Raw genomic sequence first — 25,761 nt, forward strand, 5'->3', positions numbered from 1 at the left:
CAGAACATTTACATTATGGTAATGCATCTTAACTTCTTTGGAAAAGGGGGCGGTATTTTGACGTCCGGATGAAAAGCATGCCCAAAGTAAACTGCCTGCTACTCAGACCCAGAAGGTAGGATATGCATATAATTGGTAGATTTGGATAGAAAACTCTAAAGTTTCTAAAACCGTTAAAAATAATGTCTGAGTATAACAGAACTGAAATGGCAGGCGAAACCCCGAGGACAAACCACCCCGCCCCCCAAAAAAAAAGATTTCAATGGCTGGCACATTTATAATAGGGCGAAATCGTGCCCGATTGCAGTTCCTATGGCTTCCACTAGATGTCAAGTCTTTAGAAAGAGTTTCAGGCTATGGGGTCATATTGCATTTCCTAAGGCTTCCACTAGATGTCAACAGTCTTTAGAAACTTGTTTGATGCTTCTACTGTGAAGTGGGGGTGAATGAGAGGGGAATGAGTCAGAGGTCTGCCAGAGAGCCACGAGCTCAGTCTCGCGCGTTCACGTGAGAGCTGTTCCATTGCATTTCTACAGACAAAGGAATTCTCCGGTTGGAACATTATTGAAGATTATTGTTAAAAACATCATAAAGATTGATTCTATACATCGTTTGACATGTTTCTAAGGACTGTAAAGGAACTTTTTGACTTATCGTCTGCTCCTAGTGATCGCACGTCGTGAGTTTGGATTGTGTACTGAACGCGAACAAAAATGAGGTATTTGGACATAACTGATGGACATTATCGAACAAAACAAACATTTATTGTGGAACTGGGATTCCTGGGAGTGCATTCTGATGAAGATCATCAAAGGTAAGTGAATATTTATAATGCCATTTCTGTCTTCTGTTGACTCCAACATGGCGGATATCTGTTTGGTTTGATTTGTCATCTGAGTGCCGTACTCAGATTATTGCATGGTTTGCTTTTTCCGTAAAGTTGGTTTGAAATCTGACACAGCTGTTGCATTAAGGAGAAGAGGATCTAAAATTCCATGCATAACAGTTGTATCTTTTAGCAATGTTAATTATGAGTATTTCTGTAAATTGATGTGGCTCTCTGCAAAAATCACTGGATGTTTTGGAACTACTGAACATAACGTGCCAATGTAAACTCATATTTTTGGATATAAATATGAGCTTTATTGAACAAAACACATGTATTGTGTAACATGAAGTCCTATGAGTGTCATCTGATAAAATTAATCACTAACCTTTGATGATCATCTATATTTCTGCTTTTTGTGACTCCTCTCTTTAGCTGGAAAATTGGCTGTGTTTTTCTGTGACTCGGCTCTGACCTAACATAATAGTTTGGTTTACTTTTGTCGTAAAGCCTTTTTGAAATCGGACACTGTGGTTGGATGTACAACAAGTGTAGCTTTAACATGGTGTAAAATGCATGTATGTTTGAGGAATTTTAACTATGGGATTTCTGTTTTTAATTTGGCACCCTGCAGTTTCACTGGCTGTTGACGAGGTGGGACGTTACCGTCCCACGTACCCTAGAGAGGTTAAGCTTTATTTTGATGAATTGCATTGTGATTTCATTAGAGTTTAATATTTATAGTAATTTAATTTAGGCGCTAGCGTCCCACTGATCCGTAAGAAGTTAACAGAACATGCAACTCTGATGAAAGCAGCCAATAAAACGTAATTTTCTAACATTTGTTAAAATGGAATTTGCAGGAAAACGCGCCATTCTAAACATCGCACCTGGGAAAGCGCGCCATTCTAAACAGCGCACCTGGGAAAGCGCGCCATTCTAAACAGCGCACCTGGGAAAGCGCGCCATTCTAAACAGCGCACCTGGGAAAGCGCGCCATTCTAAACAGCGCACCTGGGAAAGCGCCATTCTAAACAGCGCACCTGGGAAAGCGCCATTCTAAACAGCGCAAACAGCGCACCTGGGAAAGCGCCATTCTAAACAGCGCACCTGGGGGAAAGCGCCATTCTAAACAGCGCACCAGCGCCATTCTAAACAGCGCACCTGGGAAAGCGCCATTCTAAACAGCGCACCTGGGAAAGCGCCATTCTAAACAGCGCACCTGGGAAAGCGCCATTCTAAACAGCGCACCTGATAGCGGTTCCTTTTGTGAAAGCGATGAAAGAGGGGGAATCTAAAGACGTCAAAACTAGGATAGGTTGCTATTATGACTAGGATTCTGCCTTTGGCTTTTGGACAACTAAATAAAAGTTGATATGAATACCAATAGAACAGGAGAGAAAGGGCATAGCGGTGGGTCCAATAGGGAAAGAAATGGAAAGAAATGTAAAAATGGTATAATCACTCCTGTCTATAAAGAAATACACATCAAAAAATACTTCACCAGAAAGCATGACTTAGCAAAAGAGCCAAAGAGAAATCGAGGAAGTTGCTGCGGATTGTTTCAAATCACAAGTTTGTAGGCCCATGCCTATTTGGGAAGCCCGCAATTTGGGCAGCGCGTTGGTAATGGGGGCTGCACCATGGGCCTAGCTGACTATTGAATTACGGATGTCAGTGAAAAAGCATTTAACATGTGTGAAGATAATGTTTGAGTATAATTTAAAATGTTGAGACAAGAAGGGGGGGGGGGTGAAGATATAGGGGAGTCTCCCACAAATTCTTGAGCATCCATTGTTTCCTGTGAATTGTTTGCCCATTATTATTTCTTTATCATCAACTCTCCATCACGTGTCACCAGCAGTAAATGTACCATTAATCCCGGTCATTTGGTTATTTTAATATCTGTTAAATCATGCATTACAGTCATTTACCATTCTCATTCTCGGAGTGGAAACATTTGCAGAGTTTCACAGCCTGCTACACTTGTAAGAAACAAGCTTTTCAATTTTTTCCATTGTCTTTTGTTTGGAGTACTCCATGTGAGCAAAGAGCAAGTATCTTGTTTCTCTGTCCTGATAACGTTGAGGGATCGAGCGCTTCAGGATGTATAGAGGTACCTGGTCTGCTGTGCAGAAATCTAGGAAAGCCTTTGTTATCCATTGAGAATAATAATATATTCAAAAACTGCAGTACCTCGCAGCAAGCTATTTGAAAAATCTTTCCAACAATTCTGATAACCACCCATCCTCAGCGTATAAGAGCAATGGAAGTTATAGGCCTACTGCTGCATTGGCCTATAGGCTATGAGTTCCATGCGCTCATTTCTTTAGCCGCTAATGGATCCTGCTGTATCAAGGTGTCCATATGGCAGAGGCTGGTTAGTTGACTTAACATTTTATGTAGAATTTTTATTCAGATTTTTATGCTTAACCACATGACAATGATTTTCATAAACAAAAATGTTATTGAATTGAAACTATTCAACTAAAATGCACATAAGAAAATCATAACTGGCCCGCAGAACGGTGGAAATGAATCAATTGTAGAACTTTAAACCTATGAAGTCTTAAAATACTTGCCTCATAATGATTTTTTTTTTTTAAATCAAGTTTGAAACAATGAAGCGCTGACAGCCTGTTGCCTACACATGAATGGGAGGTGCACTTCAAATTACACGTTGAGAATTTTTTTTTGCTCTTTTTAAAAATCATACACCAAAACTGTTTTTAACACTCGATTGCGTTTGAAATTGTTGCGCAACGGATTGGGCTTCTAAAAGCCCATGTTTACCTCCAGCAGCAGCTGAGGAGCTTCAGGGGAAAATCACACTTTTCATTTATTTTGGGCCGATTGCCGGCTAAAGGAAACCGGTGTGTTCCAACATACCCTTCTGTTTCTTCCGGATCTTCTCCACCAAGCCTCGTATCTGGACGTACTCCTCCCACTCTTTCCCTGGAGAAGGGGCAGCACAGCTGCATTCTAACGGGACATACATGGGGGAAACCTCACATCATAAGTAACGTAAGGCAATCACATTGGGGAAACAGGCCCTGACACTGATCAAGCCTAAGAACATTCCATGGACACAGAATCTCCATTGAAAATGCTTCTTAGTCTTATGGGCCCCTTGTCAAAAGTAGTACACTATATATAGTATAGGTTGCAGGGTGCCATCCCGGCTACGTACTCTGTAAGAGCTCCGATATGAGGTTTATCATCTCTCTGGGGGAGACCACAGCCATGGCGCCTGTCCCCGACTTCTGAGTCTTCACTCGACTCTTCTTTCCCATGGTGCAGCTGGACAGAGAGCGGGATAGGGACTGGGTTAAGAGAGACAGACAGCACAAAGTCATTCACTCAACTAAAGCATATTCTTGGGAGAGAAGATACATTACAAAAATCACTCATCTCTGTTAACCCAGAGGTCAAATCTTGTGTAATTTGGTCAGCTGCGTGATTCACTTCGGTGTTCATACATGTTAGAAACTGAAAGTAGTCACCCTCACAAAAGGAAAAGCTTAGCCAGAGTCCCCCCTTCCCCACCTGCCACCCCTTCCGGACCGTGTGGGCGCACTACAGGCAAAGCAGTTTAGGCACCGCCTTCACCCAATCCTGACACGTCCAGATAACCAGTGACAAAAATCAAATGTAAAAAATAAACTGGATTTTCGGATCTCGCAAATCCCATCTCTCTCTCGGTCAACAAGCAGAGTCTACCCACGGGAGATTACGAAATCACATTCCTAAATCAAATACATTTCAGTCCATGGTCATACTCACTAGTCGCCACTAAACAGAAGGAAAAAAGAATTGAAACTAGGAGGGAAAGACTACCTAAACATGTCCAATATGAAATGTGCTTTCCCATAGGGCTGAAGTTATTTTAATGGCATTTAAAATATACCTACATTCATTTTTATTAACTTTACTGTCATGTAGATAAGCTTTACCTAATAGCAGGAGTGTTTACAAATGGTTATAAACTGTGGGGTTCCTGCCCTGAATGCTGACAGCCGTGCTAACGGATATGACAAAACATGTATTTTTATTGCTCTAATTACGTTGGTAACCAGTTTATAATAGCAATAAGGCCATGATAAAAGGCTGTGTCCAGGTAATCTGAGATACGTCATGCCTAAGAATCTGCCCTTAGCCGTGATATATTGGCCACATACCACACACCCTCGTGCCTTACTGCTTAATTATAAGCAATTGTTCTGCTAACTGGTTTGTCTATTAAAACGGTCTACATCTCCTAATCATCTTTTATTTTGTTTTATTGAATAACCGAAACATACAATATACTTGCAGTGAAGCCGCTCAACAACTACATCACACCAGTCATCCAACAGACACCCACTCAGAGCGACACACAGAAGCATCCAGGGTCAATGCCCTGCTCAATGGCATGTTGACAGATCTCGCACCTGGCCAGAAAGCATGAACCCGAACCCTCCAAGATACCCCCCACAGTTCCCCATTAGCTGTCCCTCAACCATTCGAGACCCATCCCAAAGTCTCCCCAAGAACAAAAAAAATACAATTAATTCCATTCCCCACCCCCAAGAACCCCCAATGCACCAACAAAATGAACTAAAGAGAAAAAAGAAAACAATGCAAAAAAAAAAAAACACAAAAAAAAAGGACATCAAGGACAACTAAAATCATAAACAGCAATGCCAACTGCATATGTTTGTGTGCATGTCTGGCACTATTACATGTATGTGTGTGTTCTTGTATGCGTTTATTTGAATGAGTGTGTGTATACTCATGTGTACGAACACCTGCACGGCATCAGCCTCAGGCAAACCGGCATTAAAAATAAAGTAAAAATACTGCCCCTTCTTGTCATTCAAACGTACTTTTTATTATGTTTAATTGTTTACTTTTATCTTTGACCATCATTCTTTCTCCCACACAGCAACTCCACATCCCAACCCTCAGCCTGTCCCACCTATCTCTGCTGGCCACCCTCTTCGGATTTCTACGTGTGTGTATATATATATTTCAACTATGCTGTCATGTGTAACGTACAATTTCAATCTACCTAATCGAATAGAATCCACAGTTTGCGAATTGAAGGTGAATCATTTTACTACGAGTATAAGTAATTGACGGACCCGGTCTTTAAAAAAAGAAAAATAACAATATTTAAATAGGCAATTCAGTTAAGAGGTTAAGGAGAGAGAGTCCAGACAGGCTACTTTAGGAAACTTTCTAAATGAACATATAGGCCTATAGAGCGAATCAGCAAACTCAAACTCCGGCAAAAGGACCCGTCAATGAAAGCCACCAGCGTGTGTCAGACACAAGCAAATATTTCTCCTTTCCTTAAAGTAAAAAAAATAAAAATAAAAAAAAATAAAAAAAAAACTTAGGCCTACCATAGGCTTTCCGACAGCAGGCTATAATATAATGAATGGACAGTGAAATAATGAAGGGGAGAGACTGCTATGCTATAGCATGAAAATGAAATGGACAATTATTAAAAATGGAAACATACACTCATGTCCATAGCCTATTTATCAGCGTTTGTCTATTTACATTTTAATAAAAGATTCCGTATCAAATTATGCCAGGCTGGATACAATTGGCGTAATATCCATTTGACACAACATTAGCATATTATGGGCCTCAGAGCCAGAACAACGTTGTCGAATGCTGTTGAAAAATGTATGAATAGTCAGACACATCCCACCTTTTAAAAGATCTATTTATTTACTAGCATGCAAAGAAAATGTGCATCTAGCGGATTAGCTGCTTGAGCATCAAACATTTGGAAAGATTAGGAGATTAAAACGAAACCGCTATTAATTAAATACGAATACCAAACATGTTTTTGCATGGATTCCGCAAGTGCTAGCTGGCTGTACTACAGACACCTGTTGTTGTCGTGGGAAAGACTCATTGTTATCTTTTCGTAAAACAACTGGTTGCAGTAAAGAGCCAACCTGGATACTAAGGAGATCCTGAGGGCAATCGATGAGTACCAACAGCTTTACACTATATTACACAGTTTCATCTGCAGACACAGATTATTTACTTATCGTTAAAGTAGAGTCTAGTGCTCTGGCTGGAATCCATGCTGCACTAGAAACGTTGTGTGAGGAGGTAGCAGGGCTGCGGGGGAGTTTGGAGTTTAGCCAGAGTGAAAGTCTTACGCTCCAAGGCGAGAACAAGGCATTCACAGCCATGGTTAAAATCCATGATTCCAACATGGATTGTCTACTCAGGGAAAACAGGATGATACTAGACATACAAAGTCGTAGCATGCGTGAAAATCTATTTTTTTCAGGGATTTCTGAGGACACATCCAGGGTGCGATCAGGGAATTCATACAATCCTCCTTGAAACTTCCTATCTGTGTACTCTGTGGCTTTCCACCGAGTACACAGACTTTGAGCTCGGAGCGACAAGACCAAGGGTCCCCAACCGATCATCGCAAAATTTGAACACTACCAACAAAAGAAGCTGATCAAAAGCAGGGGAAGGGAGCTTAAAGGGACCAAATTCGGTCTCCATGAACAATTTCCAAGAGAGATAAGCGAATGTCGTAAGAGACTGTATCCGGTACAGAGGCAACAGCGGGAGAAGGGTAAGCATGCCTTTATCATTGTGAACAACTCTTTATAGATGGACAGCTATTCCGAGACAGTTTCATAACACCATGGCTGTGCTAAATTCTACCTGGACTTCAGGTTATGAAAAAAATAAAGTATGGGAATTGTAAAAATATCTTAACACTATGAAGTGGATATGAACACACGTACTCAATTACATGCTCGTTTACACAGACTTATGCATACACACACACCTCCCTGATCTCGCTCTCTTCTCTCACTCTCTTTTCCTCTCTCACCTCTGTCGAACTGTTTTATAATTTCTTTATAATGTTTCTTGTTCGTCTATCTTTATATGTCTACAAGTTTGTTTACAAGCAAGGGAAAACAACCATTGTACGGAATACATTTGTACTATAGTGAAGCCATCTCTAGAGTAATGCAAGGTCTCTTTCATGATCATGTGAAACGTCAATTGCTATGGAAATTTTGGGATGTGTTTTTCAATTATGTTAAAGGTAATTATGATGCAACTATGACAGTGATACGATATGGATTACAATTATCATCATGAATATTAAGGCTATACGCACTACATGTTACACACAGACACTCAACCATGTAAATTGACTGAGTTTTTCATTTATTTATTTGGACAGCACATATTATAGTCTCACTCTTATACAGACATCGTACATACTCATTAAATCACTTCCAATATCATGCACATCAACCTACTCAGATTTACTACACACATAATATCTTGCCTCAATTTTCTAACATCTGTGGCATTGGCTCACAGGCAAACAGGCAAGGGAATAAAACAAATATTGCTAGAACCTCTTTCTTAAATTCTAAATATCAGACATTTGAAAGCTCTAATTTTGACTGTGACAATACCTGATGGCAGTAACTTTACAAGCAATAATTATGGTCAATTTAGACTGAGAATAGTATCTAGTTATGGTAAGCGGTGAAATAAGTATAGCCAGTTAGAATTGTAACAGTTTAGCAGATTATAAAAAAGGATCAGTCTTTACGTGGTTAATTAAAACCTCTTAGGGATAGGTGGGACGCAAATGTCTCAACTGGCCAATTACCAGGGAAAATGCAGAGCGCCAGATTCAAATAAAATTCAAACTTTCATTAAATCACACATGTAAGATACTCAATTAAAAGCTACACTCGTTGTGAATCCAGCCAACATGTGAGATTTTAAAAATGCTTTTCGGCGAAAGCATAAGAAGCTATTATCTGATAGCCTGCACCATCTGCACCAGCAGTGAACAAAGGAGCTAGCATATTTCAACCCTGCAGGCACTACACAAAACGCTGAAATAAAATATAAAATATGCATTACCTTTGACAAGCTTCTTTTGTTGGCACTCCAATATGTCCCATAAACATTTCAATTGGTCCTTTTGTTCGATTAATTCCGTCAATATATATCCAAAATGTCCATTTATAAAGCGAGTTTGATCCAGAAAAAAACAGCTTACAAAAAAACGCAACGTCACTACAAAATATTTCAAAAGTTGCCTATAAACTTTGCCAAAATATTTCAAACTACTTTTGTAATACAACTTTAGGTATTTTAAAACGTTAATCGATCAAATTGTAGACTGTGCAATCTATATTCAATACAGGAAAGAAAACAAACCAGCGCTGCTTTTCACATCTTGCGCAACTCACAAAAGTGTCCTCAGTTCCTAGTTGGCCTACTTCTTCATTGCACAAAGGAATAACCTCAACCAAAATCCAAAAGACTTGTGACATCCAGTGGAAGTGGTATGAACTGAAGACAATTTCCCATGAAATATCGCTTGGCAAAGACAATTCAGGGAACAGAGAGGGGGGAAATCAAATAAATTCTGAACAGTTAGTCCTCGGGGTTTTACCTGCTACATAAGTTCTGTTATACTCACAGACATGATTCAAACAGTTTTAGAAACTTCAGAGTGTTTTCTATCCAAAACTATGAATAATATGCATCTTGGCGTGAGTAGCAGGAAGTTGAAATTGGGCATGCTATTTATCCAGAAGTGAAAATTCTGCCCCCTAGCCACGAGGTTAAGTACCTCAATGGACTGTAAAGGTAATCCCGCTAGAAACTATAATCACCATGACCTTAAGGAAATCACAAATATTATGGACACATTAGAAATAGTGGATATTTGGAGAATTAAAAACCCAGACCTAGTGAGAAGTACATGGAGACTTAATCAAGTCAACTTTCTCTCTTGCATCAGGTTAAAACAGTTTTAATAGGGGACAGAATGCGATCGGATCATCTAATTGCCTTCACATTACTCTTATAGAATTTCCATGTGGACGGGGATATTGGAAATTTAATCCAAGTTTACTGGAGGACACCTTATTTTTAACTAAAAAAGAATAATTTATAACTGAATATTTCCAGTATAATATAGGTTCAGCAAATCCACTTATTGTTTGGGGTACGTTTAAATGTACCTTCATATGTCATTCAATATTCATCAATAATAAAAAGCAGTTTCTGGCGAAAGAGACGAGGCTAAGGGAATTACATGAACTAATAGTACAGGTAGTTGGCAATAAAAATTATACTACAGAGATACAAAATAAGTTAGAGGAAAAACAAAAAGATCTTGAACTTATTCAAGAACTATCTAATGTAATCGATTACAAAAAAATAAAGCAAAATGGAGAAAAATGCACATTCTTTAATCTCCATTACAGGAACGCTAAAAGGTTTTGTAGAAACTCGTTACTGAAGACGGAGTTATCTATGATTCTCTGAATGATATTTTTAAAATGGGAAGCTAAATGTTTTAGGCAGATGTTCTCTTTTCCGTCTCATCCTCTCCCACTGAATGACGATTACGTTAAGTACAGAAAGATCAGTGTGAATGCCAAATTACAGAGGAAGTACTTTGAGGCTATTAAATCCTTTCAGTCTGGAAAAATCACAGGGCTTGATGTCATAAGAGTAGAGGTATATCAAGCCTTTTTTGATATACTAAAAGCTGTAAAATAGTAAATAACGGCTACTTCTCAGAGTTTTGAATTGTCAAGATGAGTTTAACAAGGGTGTCCGCTGTCAACATATCTATTCGTTACGGTCATCGAAATGCTAGATATTAGAATCAGATCCAATAACAACATTAGAGGTTTAGAAATCCAAGGCTTAAAACCAAAGGTGTCCATGTATGCCGATGACTCCAGTTTTATATTAAATCCGCAAGCTAGATCCCTGCAATGTCTCATTGAAGATAACCTTTCTGTACTCTGGACGAAAACCTAATTATGATAAGTGTACAATATTACATATTGGATCTTTAAAAAGTACAACTTGTACATTACCCTGCAGTTTACCTATAAAATGGGCTGATGGTAAAGTAGACATACTTGGTATTCATGTCACAAAAGATATAAATAAGCTCTCCACAATGAATTTCAGTAGAGAACTTGTAAAAATAGACGAGAATTTGTAAAAATAGACAACATCCTGCAACCATGGAGGTAAATACCTGTCTATTTATGGAAAAATTGCCCTGATTTAACTCCTTAATCATATCTCAGTTTACTCACTTATGGCGCTGCCTACTCCTGATGATTTTGTTTTTCAAATCATATGAGCAAAAAATATTTAGCTTTATCTGGGACACTAAACCAGACAAAATAAAGCGTGCCTATCAATATAATGAAGATGAATTGGGTGGGTTGAGATTATTAAATATAAAATCACTAAACCTCTAAAGCTTCACTTATTCAAAAGTTTTGCTTTAACCCTAAATGGTTCTCAAGTAGACAACTAAGAAAAGCTCATCCATTGTTTAAAATTGGCCTTTTTGCCTTTGCAGATTGAGACATGGCAATTTCAATTAATTGAAAATTATCCTTTTTCAAACTAGCAATGCGGAGCTGGCTACAATTTCAATTTCATCCCCCTGATAAAATAGAACAAATATTATGGCTGAACTCAAATGTGCTGGTTGATAAAATACCTGTATTTATGGGAAAGATTTCTGAAAAGGGCTTTGTAAATTGGAATGGTAGAGTAGAGTTATGTCCTTCACAGAGTTATCAGAAATGTACAGAAAGGTCTGCTCAATCCAAGAGTACAACCAATTGATTACAGTGTTACCCCAAAAATGGAGGAGGCAGGTGGCAGCGGGAGGAGGTAGGGAACTGGTTTGTCTGCCCAATATAAAGGATCAAAACTGGTGCAGAAATAAAAATAGCATAAATAGGAAAGTATACCAGTTTCATTTGAGAACCAGGATGTTGACAACTGTGCCATACAGATTGCAAACTAGTTGAAGAGATTTTTGATGTACCGATTCCATTGCACAGGGTGTATGGGTTGATATATAAAACAACGCAAGATTCAAGACTTTGAAGACGTGCTTTTCAGCTAAAATTATATCGAATTCTTGCCACCAACAAAATGTTGATCATTTGGTTCATAAAATCATCAAAGCTCTGCAGATTTTGTTGTGAGGATACAGAATCAATAGACCATTTATTTTGGTATTGCTCTCAGGTATCCTGTTTCTGGTCTCAGGTTCAGGAATGGCTGAAAATGCATAGCATTGATCTAAAATTGACCCTAGAAATAGTACTGTTAGGAGATCTGGAGAGACCGGGGCGGCAGGTAGAGTAGTGGTTAGAGCATTGGACTAGTAACTGGAAGGTTGCTAGATCGAGCAGACAAGTTAAACATCTGTCGTTCTGCCTTTGTTCGAGGCAGTTAACCCACTGTTCCCCGGTAGGCTGTCATTGTAAATAAGAATTTGTTCTTAAAAGGATACCCCTATTTCCACTTTTGGATAAATAGCATGCACAATTTCAACTACCTGCTACTCATGCCAGGAATACATTATATCCATATGATTAGTAGGTGTGGATAGAAAACACTCTGAAGTTTCTAAAACTGGTTCAATCATGTCTGACTATAACAGAACTTATGTAGCAGGCAAAACCCCGAGGAAAAACTGTTATTATTTTTTATTTTTTCCTCTGACCGTTCCCCCAGTTGTCTTTGCCAATGGAAATTTGATAGCGACCATTTTACAGTTCCTACGACTTCCACAGGATGTCACCAGTCTTTGGAATTTGGGTTGAAGTTAATCATTGGTGAAACGAAGGCACATCCTGGAACAACGTTACACTGTTGATAGTTACGCAAGAGGGAAAATAGTGCATGTTTTGTTTACTTTCTCTATCGAATACAGATTGCCCCGTCTACAATTTGATCGATTATTAACGTTTAAAAATACCTAAAGTTGTATTGCAAAGTTTATAGGCAACTTTTGAAATGTTTTGTAGTGACGTTGTGTTTTGGAAAGCTGTTTTTTTCCGGATCAAACCTGCTTTATAAATGGACATTTTGGGTATACATGGACGGAATTAAAATCGGGAAAAAAGGACCAATTGTGATGTTTATGGGACATATTGGAGTGCCAACAAAGAAGCTCGTCAAAGGTAATGCATGTTTTATATTTTATTTCAGCGTTTTGTGTAGCGCCGGCAACGCTAATTATTTTGTTTACAACTCGTTCAGGTGGTTCAGGGGGGTGCATGCTATCAGATAATAGCTTCTCATGCTTTCGCCGAAAAGCATTTTTAAAATCTGACACGTTGGCTGGATTCACAACGAGTGTAGCTTTAATTGAGTACCCTTCATGTGTGATTTAATGAAAGTTTGAGTTTTATTGCGTTTTATTTGAATTTGGCGCTATGCATTTCCCGAGGCTATTGGCCACTTGAGACGCTAGCGTCTCCCCTATCCATAAGAGGTTTAATAAGGATCAACGGGTGACTTAATCTTGTAAAAGGTCTATTTTCAGTAAAGGCCCTTTCTCACCAAGTCCGTTATTTTAGTCTGAATAATTAAGAAGAAAATGTATACAAGTGTGTCTCGTTTATGACGCAGTTCACACCAATTACGAAATATCCGTCAATTATTTATTTCAGAACAGGTTCGATTTTGCATCTTTTCACATGCGAAAATAAGCTGTTTACCAATAGAAATTGTTTTCTGGCACACAGCCACTGACAGGACTGTGGGTTCGTTGTGCGAGTTAATTAACACATATCGCTCTGCCTGTTCTTTGCATTTGCAATGAATCAAAACAGCAATGTATCAATTTAGCCAAAGTGATCACACCAGAGCTAGGCTACACGTTGCTCTCGCCAATGTAGCTATTTAATAGCCATTCAGAAAGCCAGACGATCGTTCAATTATTCTCTCCTTGAATAGGCCGAGGTCTAATAGTTTTAAATAATTGCCCAAAATAAGTTTCAAACTATATTGCTGTTCATTGTCTATACACTGTGTGTACCAAACATTAACTTTCCAGTACAGACTGACCAGGGGAAAGCTATGATCCCTTATTGATGTCACCTGCTAAATCCACTTTTAAATCACTGTAGATGAAGGGAAGGAGACAGTTAAACTCTCTGGGATATGTGGGACGGTAGCGTCCCACCTGGCCAAAAGCAAGTGAAAATACAGAGCGCAAATTCAAATAAATTACTATAAAAATCAAACTTTCATGAAATCACATGTAAGATACCAAATTAAAGCTACACTTGTTGTGAATCCAGCCAACATGTCAGATTTCAAAAAGGCTTTTCGGGCGAAAGCAAACAATGCTATTATCCGAGGATAGCACCTCCGTAAACAAAGAGAAAAGCATATTTCAACCCTGCAGGCGCGACACAAAACGCAGAAATAAAAATATAATTCATGCCTTACTTTTGACGAGCTTCTTTTGTTGGCACTCCAATATGTCCCATAAACGTCACAAATGGTCCTTTTGTTCGATTAATTCAGTCAATATATATCCAAAATGTCCATTTATTTGGCGCGTTTGATCCAGAAAAACACAGGTACCAACTTGCGCAACGTGACTACAAAATATCTCAAAAGTTACCTGTAAACTTTGCCAAAGCATTTCAAACTCCATTTGTAATACAACTTTAGGTATTTTTCTACGTAAATAATCTATAAAATTGAAGACGGGATGATCTGTGTTCAATACAGGAGGAAAACAAACTGTAGCTAGCTTTCTGGTCACGCGCCTCTATCTAACAGTACACTACAAGTGACCCTCGTTCTGAACAGGGCTACTTCTTCATTACACAAAGGAAAAACCTCAACCAATTTCTAAAGACTGGTGACATCCAGTGGAAGCGGTAGGAACTGCGGTAGGTCCCTTAGACATTTGGATTCCCAATGAAAATCCATTGAAAAGAGAGTGACCTCAAAAAAAAATCTGAATGGTTGGTCCTCTGGGTTTCACCTGCTAAATAAGTTTTTATACTCACAGGCATGATTCAAACAGTTTTAGAAACTTGCGTGTGTTTTCTATCCAAATATACTAATAATATGCATATCTTATCTTCTGGGGATGAGTAGCAGGTAGTTGAATTTGGGCATGCATTTCATCCGGACGTGAAAATGCTGCCCCGTCACCAAGAAGTTAAAGAATAATTTTTAAGCCTTGAGACAATTGAGGCATGTATTGTGTGTGTGCCATTCAGATGGTGAATGGGCAAGACCAAATATTTAAGTGCCTTTGAACGGGTATGGTAAAAGGTGAAATGTTTGAGTGTCTGAAGACCTGCAAAGCTGCTGGGTTTGTCACGCTCAACATTTTTTTTTGTGTATCAAGAATGTTCCATCACCCAAAGGATATCCAGCAAACTTGACACAACTGTATGAAGCATTGGAGTCAACATGGACCAGTCAACATGGGGGGGGGCTTGTTCAAGAGCTAGAAAGAGGGGGAAGAGACAAGCTAGTGGAGATGCGTGATTTGTGCAAATGAACAGTGAAGAAGACAGAGAGATGTGTAAGTTGGAAATTAATATATTCATTAACGCATCATTCATATAACTTATATATTATAGGCCTGCTAATGTGAATCTGTGTGACCACATGTGCTATAGGGGGGAAAAAAAACACCAAAATTATCCACCAGATAAGGCTGCGTGCATGTGTTTCTACTGGTTGTCAAGTTCATCTTTCTGCCCATCACAGCAGTCTCTATACATCCCCTTAAAACTTTCCTTATCAATCTTTAGGACAGGCTACATTGATTTAGCATTATCCTATAATGTAGACTTTTTGATAGCCTTACCTTAAGTCCCTTCTGTAGGATAAGGCAAGGTTTTTCATATGTTTTGGGGGAAAAGACAAATGTGATTTGCTTATCTGTCTGAGTGAGATGTGCTGCAGGCGGCTTTGATCGATGGGTCCTTTTAGGTGGGTGTGTGAATGAGTTCACTAATTCTCTATGTCCATTCAGAAAGTTTCCTAAAATAAGCCTGTCTGGGCTGCATCTCTTTAGTCAGATAGAAATGAAACTAGCAGGGTCAGCATACAGTATGTGCGAGGAATGACGACAGGTGCCAGTTTCACATTTCCTCTCTTATTAAAACGGGGCACAACTGAATGAAACGTGGCCAAGCTCCTTTTATGAATGCAACTATAGGATGCTTATCCTAATATTTTCAGTAGCATTATATTTTCCCAGTAGTATAGGATTTCTCTCATTACTGCGTCTTCTCCAGCCACTTTGAACAACATATTGCCACAGAGAATGACTGCAGCAGTGTTGGTGACGTTATGCGAATTGTTTGGAAAGTGGAGGGAAAAGGCATCGTAATTGGTGTGAATGGTTAAGTGCGTCAAAATCTGTACTTTTTTCCGGAATTCCTCTCCAATCTGACATTACTTAATTTGTATACTACACTAATATTTGAGATAATAATAAAATGCTACCATGATAACAAAGTGTATTGGTAGTGAAGTTGCAGAGAAAAGCCACGTGTTTCTTTGGATTCTGGTATGTACCAATCCCCCAACCCAACGGTTATGTGGTTGACAAAGTACATTGGCCTGGCCAATTACCGTAACCTAAAATTCCAAGACCGTCACAGCCCTACTTTCCCATTGCAAAATGTTTTGCTACAGTGTACACTTATGAATAAAACTCAGGCAACAGTAAACATCCGAGCCTTAAATGTTTCACCTTTATTTAACCAGGTAGGCAAGTTGAGAACAAGTTCTCATTTACAATTGCGACCTGGCCAAGATGAAGCAAAGCAGTTCGACACATACAACAGAGTTACACATGGAGTAAAACAAGCATACAGTCATTAATACAGTAGAAGAATAAGTCTATATACAATGTGAGCAAATGAGGTGAGATAAGGAGGTAAAGGCAAAAAAAGCCATGGTGGCGAAGTAAATACAATATAGCAAGTAAAACACTGGAATGGTTGATTTGCAGTGGAAGAATGTGCAAAGTAGAAGGAGAAATAATGGGGTGCAAAGTTAAATAAATAAATACAGTAGGGGGAGAGGTAGTTGTTTGGGCTAAATTATAGATGGGCTATGTACAGGTGCAGTAATTTATGAGTTGCTCTGACAGCTGGTGCTTAAAGCTAGTGAGCGAGATAAGTGTTTCCAGTTTCAGAGATTTTTGTAGTTTGTTCCAGTCATTGGCAGCAGAGAACTGGAAGGAGAGGCGGCCAAAGAAAGAATTGGTTTTGGGGGTGACCAGAGAGATATACCCGTTGGAGCGCGTGCTACGGGTGGGTGCTGCTATGGCGACCAGCGAGCTGAGATAAGGGGGACTTTACCTAGCAGGGTCTTGTAGATTACCTGGAGCCAGTGGGTTTGGCGACGAGTATGAAGTGAGAGCCAGCCAACGAGAGCGTACTGGTCGCAGTGGTAGGTAGTATATGGGGCATTGGCGACAAAACGGATGGCACTGTGATAGACTGCTTCCAATTTATTAAGTAGGGTATTGGAGGCTATTTTGTAAATAACATCGCCAAAGTTGATGATCGGTTTTACGAGGGTATGTTTGGCAGCATGAGTGAAGGATGCTTTGTTGCGAAATAGGAAGCCAATTCTAGATTTAACTTTGGATTGGAGATGTTTGATGAGAGTCTGGAAGGAGAGTTTACAGTCTAACCGGACACCTAGAATATGTGGACAACTACAAAAATTCCTAAGTCAGAACCGTCCAGAGTAGTGATGCTGGACGTGCGGGCAGGTGCAGGCAGCGATCGGTTGAGGAGCATGCATTTGGTTTTAATTGTATTTAAGAGCAGTTGGAGGCCACGGAAGGAGAGTTGTATGGCATTGAAGCTCGTCTGGAGGGGTGTTAACACAGTGTCCAAAGACATGCCAGAAGTATACAGAATGGTGTCGTCAGCGTAGAGGTGGTTAAGAGACTCACCAGCAGCAAGAGCGACATCATTGATGTATACAGAGAAGAGTCAGCCCAAGAATTGAACCCTGTGGCACCCCTATAGAGACTGCCAGAGGCCCGGACAACAGGCCCTCTGATTTGACACACTGAACTCTGTCTGAGAAGTTGTTGGTGAACCAGGCGAGGCAATCAAATCAAATCAAATTTTATCAAATTTTATTTGTCACATACACATGGTTAGCAGATGTTAATGCGAGTGTAGCGAAATGCTTGTGCTTCTAGTTCCGACAATGCAGTAATAACGAGCAAGTAATCTAACTAACAATTCCAAAAAAAACTACTGTCATACACAGTGTAAGGGGATAAAGAATATGTACATAAGGATATATGAATGAGTGATGGTACAGAGCAGCATAGGCAAGATACAGTAGATGATATCGAGTACAGTGTATACATATGAGATAAGTATGTAAACCAAGTGGCATAGTTAAAGTGGCTAGTGATACATGTATTACATAAGGATGCAGTCGATGATATAGAGTACAGTATCAACGTATGCATATGAGATGAACAATGTAGGGTAAGTAACATTATATAAGGTAGCATTGTTTAAAGTGGCTAGTGATATATTTACATCATTTCCCATCGATTCCCATGATTAAAGTGGCTGGAGTAGAGTCAGTGTCATTGACAGTGTGTTGGCAGTAGCCACTCAATGTTAGTGGTGGCTGTTTAACAGTCTGATGGCCTTGAGATAGAAGCTGTTTTTCAGTCTCTCGGTCCCAGCTTTGATGCACCTGTACTGACCTCGCCTTCTGGATGGCAGCGGGGTGAACAGGCAGTGGCTCGGGTGGTTGATGTCCTTGATGATCTTTATGGCCTTCCTGTAGCATCGGGTGGTGTAGGTGTCCTGGAGGGCAGGTAGTTTGCCCCCGGTGATGCGTTGTGCAGACCTCACTACCCTCTGGAGAGCCTTACGGTTGAGGGCGGTGCAGTTGCCATACCAGGCGGTGATACAGCCCGCCAGGATGCTCTCGATTGTGCATCTGTAGAAGTTTGTGAGTGCTTTTGGTGACAAGCCGAATTTCTTCAGCCTCCTGAGGTTGAAGAGGCGCTGCTGCGCCTTCCTCACGATGCTGTCTGTGTGAGTGGACCAATTCAGTTTGTCTGTGATGTGTATGCCGAGGAACTTAAAACTTGCTACCCTCTCCACTACTGTTCCATCGATGTGGATGGGGGTGTTCCCTCTGCTGTTTCCTGAAGTCCACAATCATCTCCTTAGTTTTGTTGACGTTGAGTGTGAGGTTATTTTCCTGACACCACACTCCGAGGGCCCTCACCTCCTCCCTGTAGGCCGTCTCGTCGTTGTTGGTAATCAAGCCTACCACTGTTGTGTCGTCCGCAAACTTGATGATTGAGTTGGAGGCGTGCATGGCCACGCAGTCGTGGGTGAACAGGGAGTACAGGAGAGGGCTCAGAACGCACCCTTGTGGGGCCCCAGTGTTGAGGATCAGCGGGGAGGAGATGTTGTTGCCTACCCTCACCACCTGGGGGCGGCCCGTCAGGAAGTCCAGTACCCAGTTGCACAGGGCAATCATTTCAGAAACCAAGGCTATCGAGTCTGCCGATGAGGATGTGGTGATTGACAGAGTCGAAAGCCTTGGCCAGGTCAATGAATACAGCTGCACAGTATTGTTTCTTATCGATGGCGGTTAAGATATCATTTAGTAACTTGAGCGTGGCTGAGGTGCATCCATGACCAGCTCTGAAACCAGATTGCATAGCGGAGAAGGTGAGGTGGGATTCGAAATGGTTGGTAATCTGTGTGTTGACTTGGCTTTCGAAGACCTTAGAAAGGCAGGGTAGGATAGATATAGGTCTGTAGCAGTTTGGGTCAAGAGTGTCCCCCCCTTTGAAGAATCTCTTTGGGAATCCCAGACGACATGAAAGAGGTTGAACAGGCTAGCAATAGAGGTTTCAACAATTTCGGCAGATAATTTTAGAAAGAGAGGGTCCAGATTGTCTCGCCCGGCTGATTTGTACGGGTCCAGATTTTGCAGCTCTTTCAGAACATCAGCTGACTGGATTTGGGAGAAGGGGAAATGGAGAAGTCTTGGGCGAGTTGCTGTGGAGGGTGCAGTGCTATTGACCGGGGTAGGGGTAAGCCAGGTGGAAAGCATGGCCAGCCGTAGAAAAAAGCTTATTGAAATTCTCAATTTTAGTGGGTTTATTGGTGGTGACAGAGTTTCCTATCCTCAGTGCAATGGGCAGCTGAGAGGAGGTGTTCTTATTCTCCATGGACTTCAGTGTCCCAGAACTTTTTTGAGTTTGTGTTGCTGGAAGCAAATTTCTGCTTGAAAAGGCTAGCCTTGGCTTTTCTAACTGCCTGTGTATATTGGTTTCTAGCTTCCCTGAAAAGTTGCATATCTCGGGGGCTGTTCGATGCTAATGCAGAACGCCATAGGATGTTTTTGAGTTGGTTAAGGGCAGTCAGGCCTGGAGAGAACCAAGGGCTATGTCTGTTCTAAATTTCTTGAATGGGGCATCCTTATTTAAGATGGTGAGGAAGGCATTTTTTTAAATAACCAGGCATCCTCTAATGACGGGACGAGGTCAATATCCTTCCAGGATACCCGGGCCAGGTCGATTAGAAAGGCCTGCTCGCTGAAGTGTTTCAGGGAGCGCTTGACAGTGATGAGTGGAGGTCGTTTGACCGCTGACCCATTACGGATGCAGGCAATGAGGCAGTGATCGCTGAGATCTTGGTTGAAAACAGCAGAGGTGTATTTAGAGAGCAAGTTGGTTAGGATGATAGCTATGAGGGTGCCCGTGTTTACGGCTTTGGGGTGGTACCTGGTAGGTTCATTGATAATTTGTGTTAGATTGAGGGCATCAAGCTTAGATTGTAGGATGGCTGGGGTGTTAAGCATGTTCCAGTTTAGGTCACCTAGCAGCACAAGCTCTGAAGATAGATGGGGCAATCAGTTCACATATGGTGTCCAGAGCATAGCTGGGGGCAGAGGGTGGTCTATAGCAGGCGGCAACAGTGAGAGACTTGTTTTTAGAGAGGTGGATTTTTAAAAGGAGAAGTTCAAATTGTTTGGGTACAGACTGGATAGTAGGACAGAACTCTGCAGGCTACACAGCCCCCTTTGGCCATTCTATCTAGTCTGAAAATTTTGTAGTTAGGGATGGAGATTTCAGAGTTTTTGGTGGTCTTCCTAAGCCAGGATTCAGACACGGCTAGGACATCCGGGTTGACAGGGTGTGCTAAAGCAGTGAATAGAACAAACTTAGGGAGGAGGCTTCTAATGTTAACATGCATGAAACCAAGGCTATTACGGTTACAGAAGTCATCAAAAGAGAGCTCCTGGGGAATAGGAGTGGAGCTAGGCACTGCAGGGCCTGGATTCACCTCTACATCACCAGAGGAACAGAGGAGTAGGATAAGGGTACGGCTAAAAGCTATGAGAATTGGTCGTCTAGGATGTCCGGAACAGAGAGTAAAAGGAGGTTTCTGTGGGCAATAAAATAGCTTCAAGGTATAATGTACAGACAAAGGTATGGTAGGATGTGAATACAGTGGAGGTAAACCTAGGCATTGAGTGATGAGAGAGACATTGTCTCTAGAAACATAATTGAAACCAGGTGATGTCATCGCATGTGTGGGTGGTGGAACTGGAAGGTTGGATAAGGTATAATGAGCAGGGCTAGAGGCTCTACAGTGAAATAAGCCAATAAACACTAACCAGAACAGCAATGGACAAGGCATACTGACATTAAGGAGAGGCATGCTTAGCCGAGTGATCATAAAGGTGATTAGTGAGGTTGGTTGGGGTCACGGCGATTCATGAGCACAAACAAAAGTTAAGTTTACATGTAATGACCACTGAAGGCTGTGAGAGACTGCAGAATCTAAACTGGGCCAATCAATACATTTAACAGAGGGAGTTGATGTTTAAGCTCCAAGGCATAGTGGGCACATTTCACATGGAAATCAAATGCGTGTAAAAATCGATAGGATATTTGTGTTAATATTGCCTCAATATCAATCCCACATTTCCTCCCTCTACTCTTGGCAGTTCGGAGGTGCACCAGGTTGGCATATCATATACAGTAGCTTTCTCCAAGCAAAAAAGCTCAAATTTATACAAAGTTAGCTGAAGCCTAATTACACTACAAACCAATGTTTTTTCAACTGTGCTTTAACACCAACTGAGAGGACAGCGTTTCACCACAACAGACTATTACGATATTAGCCTAATATTCTGTAGGCCTACTGGTTGTCTTTCTGCAGGTCAACACAAGCCTTTCCTGAGAAAACGCTGAATAATCACACTAGTCTGTTGTGTCTTTCTGAGTATAGGTCTTCATATACTGATGAGGGCATTGTGCTAAAAATTGGGTACCGGTAGTTCTTGGCTGATAGCCTAGTCCACACTTCCATGAGGACAAGGTTATGCAATGCTTCCACCTGCCTGTTATAAGAATAATCTAGATTCTACAGGCCTAACCAATATCCGAGTGGGAGCATCCTAGAATGCTCTACTTACTTTTCAGTCTAGTAGTGAGAGAGACTGGTACAGTATCTTACGTAAAATAAAACAGGCAAAGGCATTGCCATGGTAACCTGTGGCTCTGCCAGATGAACACAACAACCTAAAGCAAGCAGTCGGCAGAAACAAACATGGCGTCATACAGGGAGAGGAACTACAGTACAATGCCTGAGGTTTAATGTGATGTCCTTCTCTACTGACAGCAGTAAAACTTTTCATTACATCAACAGTGCACTACTTTTGCCCAGAGCCCAGGGTTCTGGTCAAAAGTAGTGCACTAAAGGACAAAGGGTGGCATTTGGGATGCATATATTACCTCTCCAGCAAGAAACAACCAGGAGAATTAACCTTAATCTGCTGTCAAATTAAACATCACCAAGGTAGCTTTTTTTTCTGTAACAATACAGTGTTAGGCTGCTATGCGTTTCACACCGGCATAATGATGGCTTTAAACAGCTCGCCAGGGCGGTGTAGTGTCAACATGCAGTTAGTATTATATATCTGGACCTTAGACTATTTGCACCAGCCATTTTAGGAGTCATGTTTATCCACTCTGCAGCTGCCTCGCTCCCTCATGTCCAGCTTTTCTTTTCTTCTCTCGCCCCCTCACCTCTTTCTTTGTCACCTGCTATTCTTGCAGCTACTGGCAAAAGCCAAAGAAATCATTGACTCAACCACCGGTTCATGAGTCCAAAGCCATGTTTGGCAGTCAGGTCGAAACTCTGACCATTTTCCAACAACACATCCACTCTGAAGGGAAACAAGTGGGCACTGAGTGTGCCTGCCTTTCACAGACAGCAGCACCACTGTATAGCCTACATGTGCCAGTTGAAGTAGGGTTGATGCTGCCACACCCTTTAGGCTAATTCCAGCTAATACTGGGGAGGGAGGAAAAATAAGAGTGAGGGACGGCTACTTGATGAGGCCTTCAGCTACAGGAAGAGAGCAGTGCTGAGTGCTGCCTGTCACTTTATGGCTGCGTCCCTTCTGGCACCCTATAGTGGGCATGGTGCAATTCGAGACGGACACTATGGCCTAGCCAAGCAGCAGGGTGCAGGGCCAGCCATACAGGGAGGACAACTTCTCACATGGTGTGTGTGACCTCCAGCGGACCTGCCATCTTCCTGTTCCTAAAGCTAAGTTCACGCACACACCATGTGAGAAAACATAGACTCATCCTGAACCAGAATCTGTGCTTAAAAGGAGACGTTGAATATGAACGTTCTCCTTTAAAGCACAGGAAGCAGCCACTCAACATGCCATTTCTCAGCTTAATAATGTCAAAATACATTAGGCACTTACCAAAGAAAGGCGTTTCGCTGAGCAACTATGGTCATTAGGGCTGTTATGGCCGGTGTGTACTTCCAAGAAAGGTCTAAATAAAAAGTCACATGCAACTGAAAAAGAAAGCCTTGTCTGGAATGAATCTAAGTACTGTTTTTGACCAAGTGCGCATGTGTCAAATCCACTGATTCTGCACCTCCTGTAATATTAGTAATGGAATTAAAACACAGTAAATAAAGAAATACAGTCACTGTAAAAACATACCCTACATTGTCTACTTACATGAAATATTATTGCGTTCAATGTAGCGCCGGTGAAACAGATTGATATGACATCCATACACTGTTGTAGGTTATAAAATCAATGACATTTCCTGCTGCTGGATCAGCCAACCAGTAAATGGGTGATTTTATTGGAGGTGCAGAAGAGTTGTATTTGACACATGCATACTTGGTCAAAAACAATACTTAGATTCATTCCAGACAAGGCATTTTTACAGTTGCATGTCACTTTTTTGGAAGTACATACAGGCCATAACAGCACCAATGACGACAGTTGCTCAGCAAAACTCCATTCTTTGGTATGTAATGAACGTATTTTGACATAAAGCTTGAAAAGCTGGTCAATGGCAAGTTGAATGGCTGCTTCTTGGGTTTAAAGGAGAGTCGCCATATTCAATTATCCTGGAAACCCAGATTCTAGTTCAGACTCATCTCTACTAGACTGGTCCTGATTTTGTCAGTTGTGGTCAGATTTTAGAACACCGAAACATGTTCACACACATAATTTGACAGAATCTGAGACCTTGACCTAGATTTAACATGTTGAATCTTTCAAATCTGAGTTTAAGTCAAAGGGACAACAGGCTGGAAAAATAAAAACAGGGAATCCTTCCAAAAGCATTCAGGGGCTTATGAACTGAGAAACTGGGATTAGAAATAAATAAATATATGTGAACAATATGAAAATGGCTGAAGGAATCACTTCTGTGATACAGCTAAAACGTGACTGTTGCTGTCTGGGATTTCAGACAGCTCAGATCCCAGTCAAACAGTAATAGGCTAAACACCAACCCTCTTCTTCCACTCCGATGGATAAAGGCTTTGACCCCCTTTCAGTGGTTTTTGGCCACTAGCATGCCATTGGCATAGTTCACCTGCCCTGGCCCCTGACACTGTTTGAAAGGCTGCCAAGTATCCTCCACCAACACAATAGAGTATGCACCCATAGACGTATTCATTATGCAGATTCAGTTGCAAAACATTTCTTAAACGGAAGCAAACAGAACATACCTGACTTTGTCCAATCGAAACTCTCGTTTAGTTGCAAAACATTCCGTTTTGCATCTGTTTGGACAACTGATTACACCCCAGACCAAATGAAGCATCAAGGAGCCAAAGTTCCAAACCCTTACCCTACCACAGAAATGGAGGAGTCTTAAAGTGACAGTTCACTCCAAAATCAATGTTTATTGAATGTTTTCGGACCCTCCCCTACGAGATGAATGCAAAAGATAGGCACGGCTACCAAATAAGAACAAGAATGTAGTGAGTGAGTCTCCTATGCATTTTGAATTGAGGCGTGTAGCTGGATCTACAAAACCAATTGTGGGACCTGGACTGGCCTTCACAACAGACCACTTTTGAGGTTCCACAATTTGTTTCGTAGATCCAGCTACACGCCTCAATTTAAAATGCATAGAGGAGACACACACATGCGGGCATTCTTGAAGACAGCTAGTTACCTACATGTTTTAACTTAAATAACAAACAAAAAATACGACACATTAACGTTAACAGTCCAACTCAACTGGTTAGATTGTTCATCTTGTTAGAAGGACTGTGGAGAATATAAAATGGGGTTGGTTTCTTAAATTCTCCCAAGGAAGCGTGTTGCGATAACGTTGGCTCTAAAGTGGCTGACAGGCAACAGCTGACAGTGAAATAGATTATCACAGTCCCACTGAGCTAGCTAACTGACGTTAGCTTCCCTACTAGGTTCGTCCTGCTGAATCACGCCCATCCAACAAGCAATCTAATTGGACTAGCTATCTGGCTAGGTTAGCTCACAGTCGTGGTTGCAGCGTAGCGGACGAGTCCATTCATTTGCCTCGTCCAATAAACACATCGTGGAATGTGATTAGCAAACGAGTAGGCTCTCACGCTCGTTCACTGTGAACTTTGAAAAGGGAAGCCACCAGTAAAACGTAATCTGGTTGAAATGCTAAATTATAAAAAACACACATTTGAAACACGCTAGCTAGCTTGGCTCGCAATTTCGCAAGCGATGTTCGCACCGCAACGCAATAATGTCAGGTG

General features: G+C 41.0%; 1 protein-coding gene across 3 annotated transcripts in view; it reads right to left on the reverse strand.

Annotated features, from left to right (window-relative positions):
• setd3 (SET domain containing 3, actin histidine methyltransferase) overlaps positions 1-25,761 on the reverse strand; it is a 74,604-nt gene that overhangs the window by 48,619 nt on the left and 224 nt on the right. For 2 of the 3 annotated variants that reach the window (XM_024401004.2, XM_024401001.2), the window contains exons 2-3: positions 4,017-4,149; positions 3,716-3,808 (exon numbers count right to left, since the gene is read on the reverse strand). In XM_024401004.2, coding sequence (XP_024256772.1) covers positions 3,716-3,808; positions 4,017-4,119 — 196 coding nt within the window. In that variant the 5' untranslated portion in view covers positions 4,120-4,149. The remainder of the gene's footprint in view (positions 1-3,715; positions 3,809-4,016; positions 4,150-25,761) is intronic. The other variant, XM_024401002.2, reaches the window with a different exon arrangement.

Source organism: Oncorhynchus tshawytscha, linkage group LG11 (genome assembly GCF_018296145.1).
Source record: "Oncorhynchus tshawytscha isolate Ot180627B linkage group LG11, Otsh_v2.0, whole genome shotgun sequence".
Taxonomy (NCBI): Eukaryota; Metazoa; Chordata; class Actinopteri; order Salmoniformes; family Salmonidae; genus Oncorhynchus; species Oncorhynchus tshawytscha.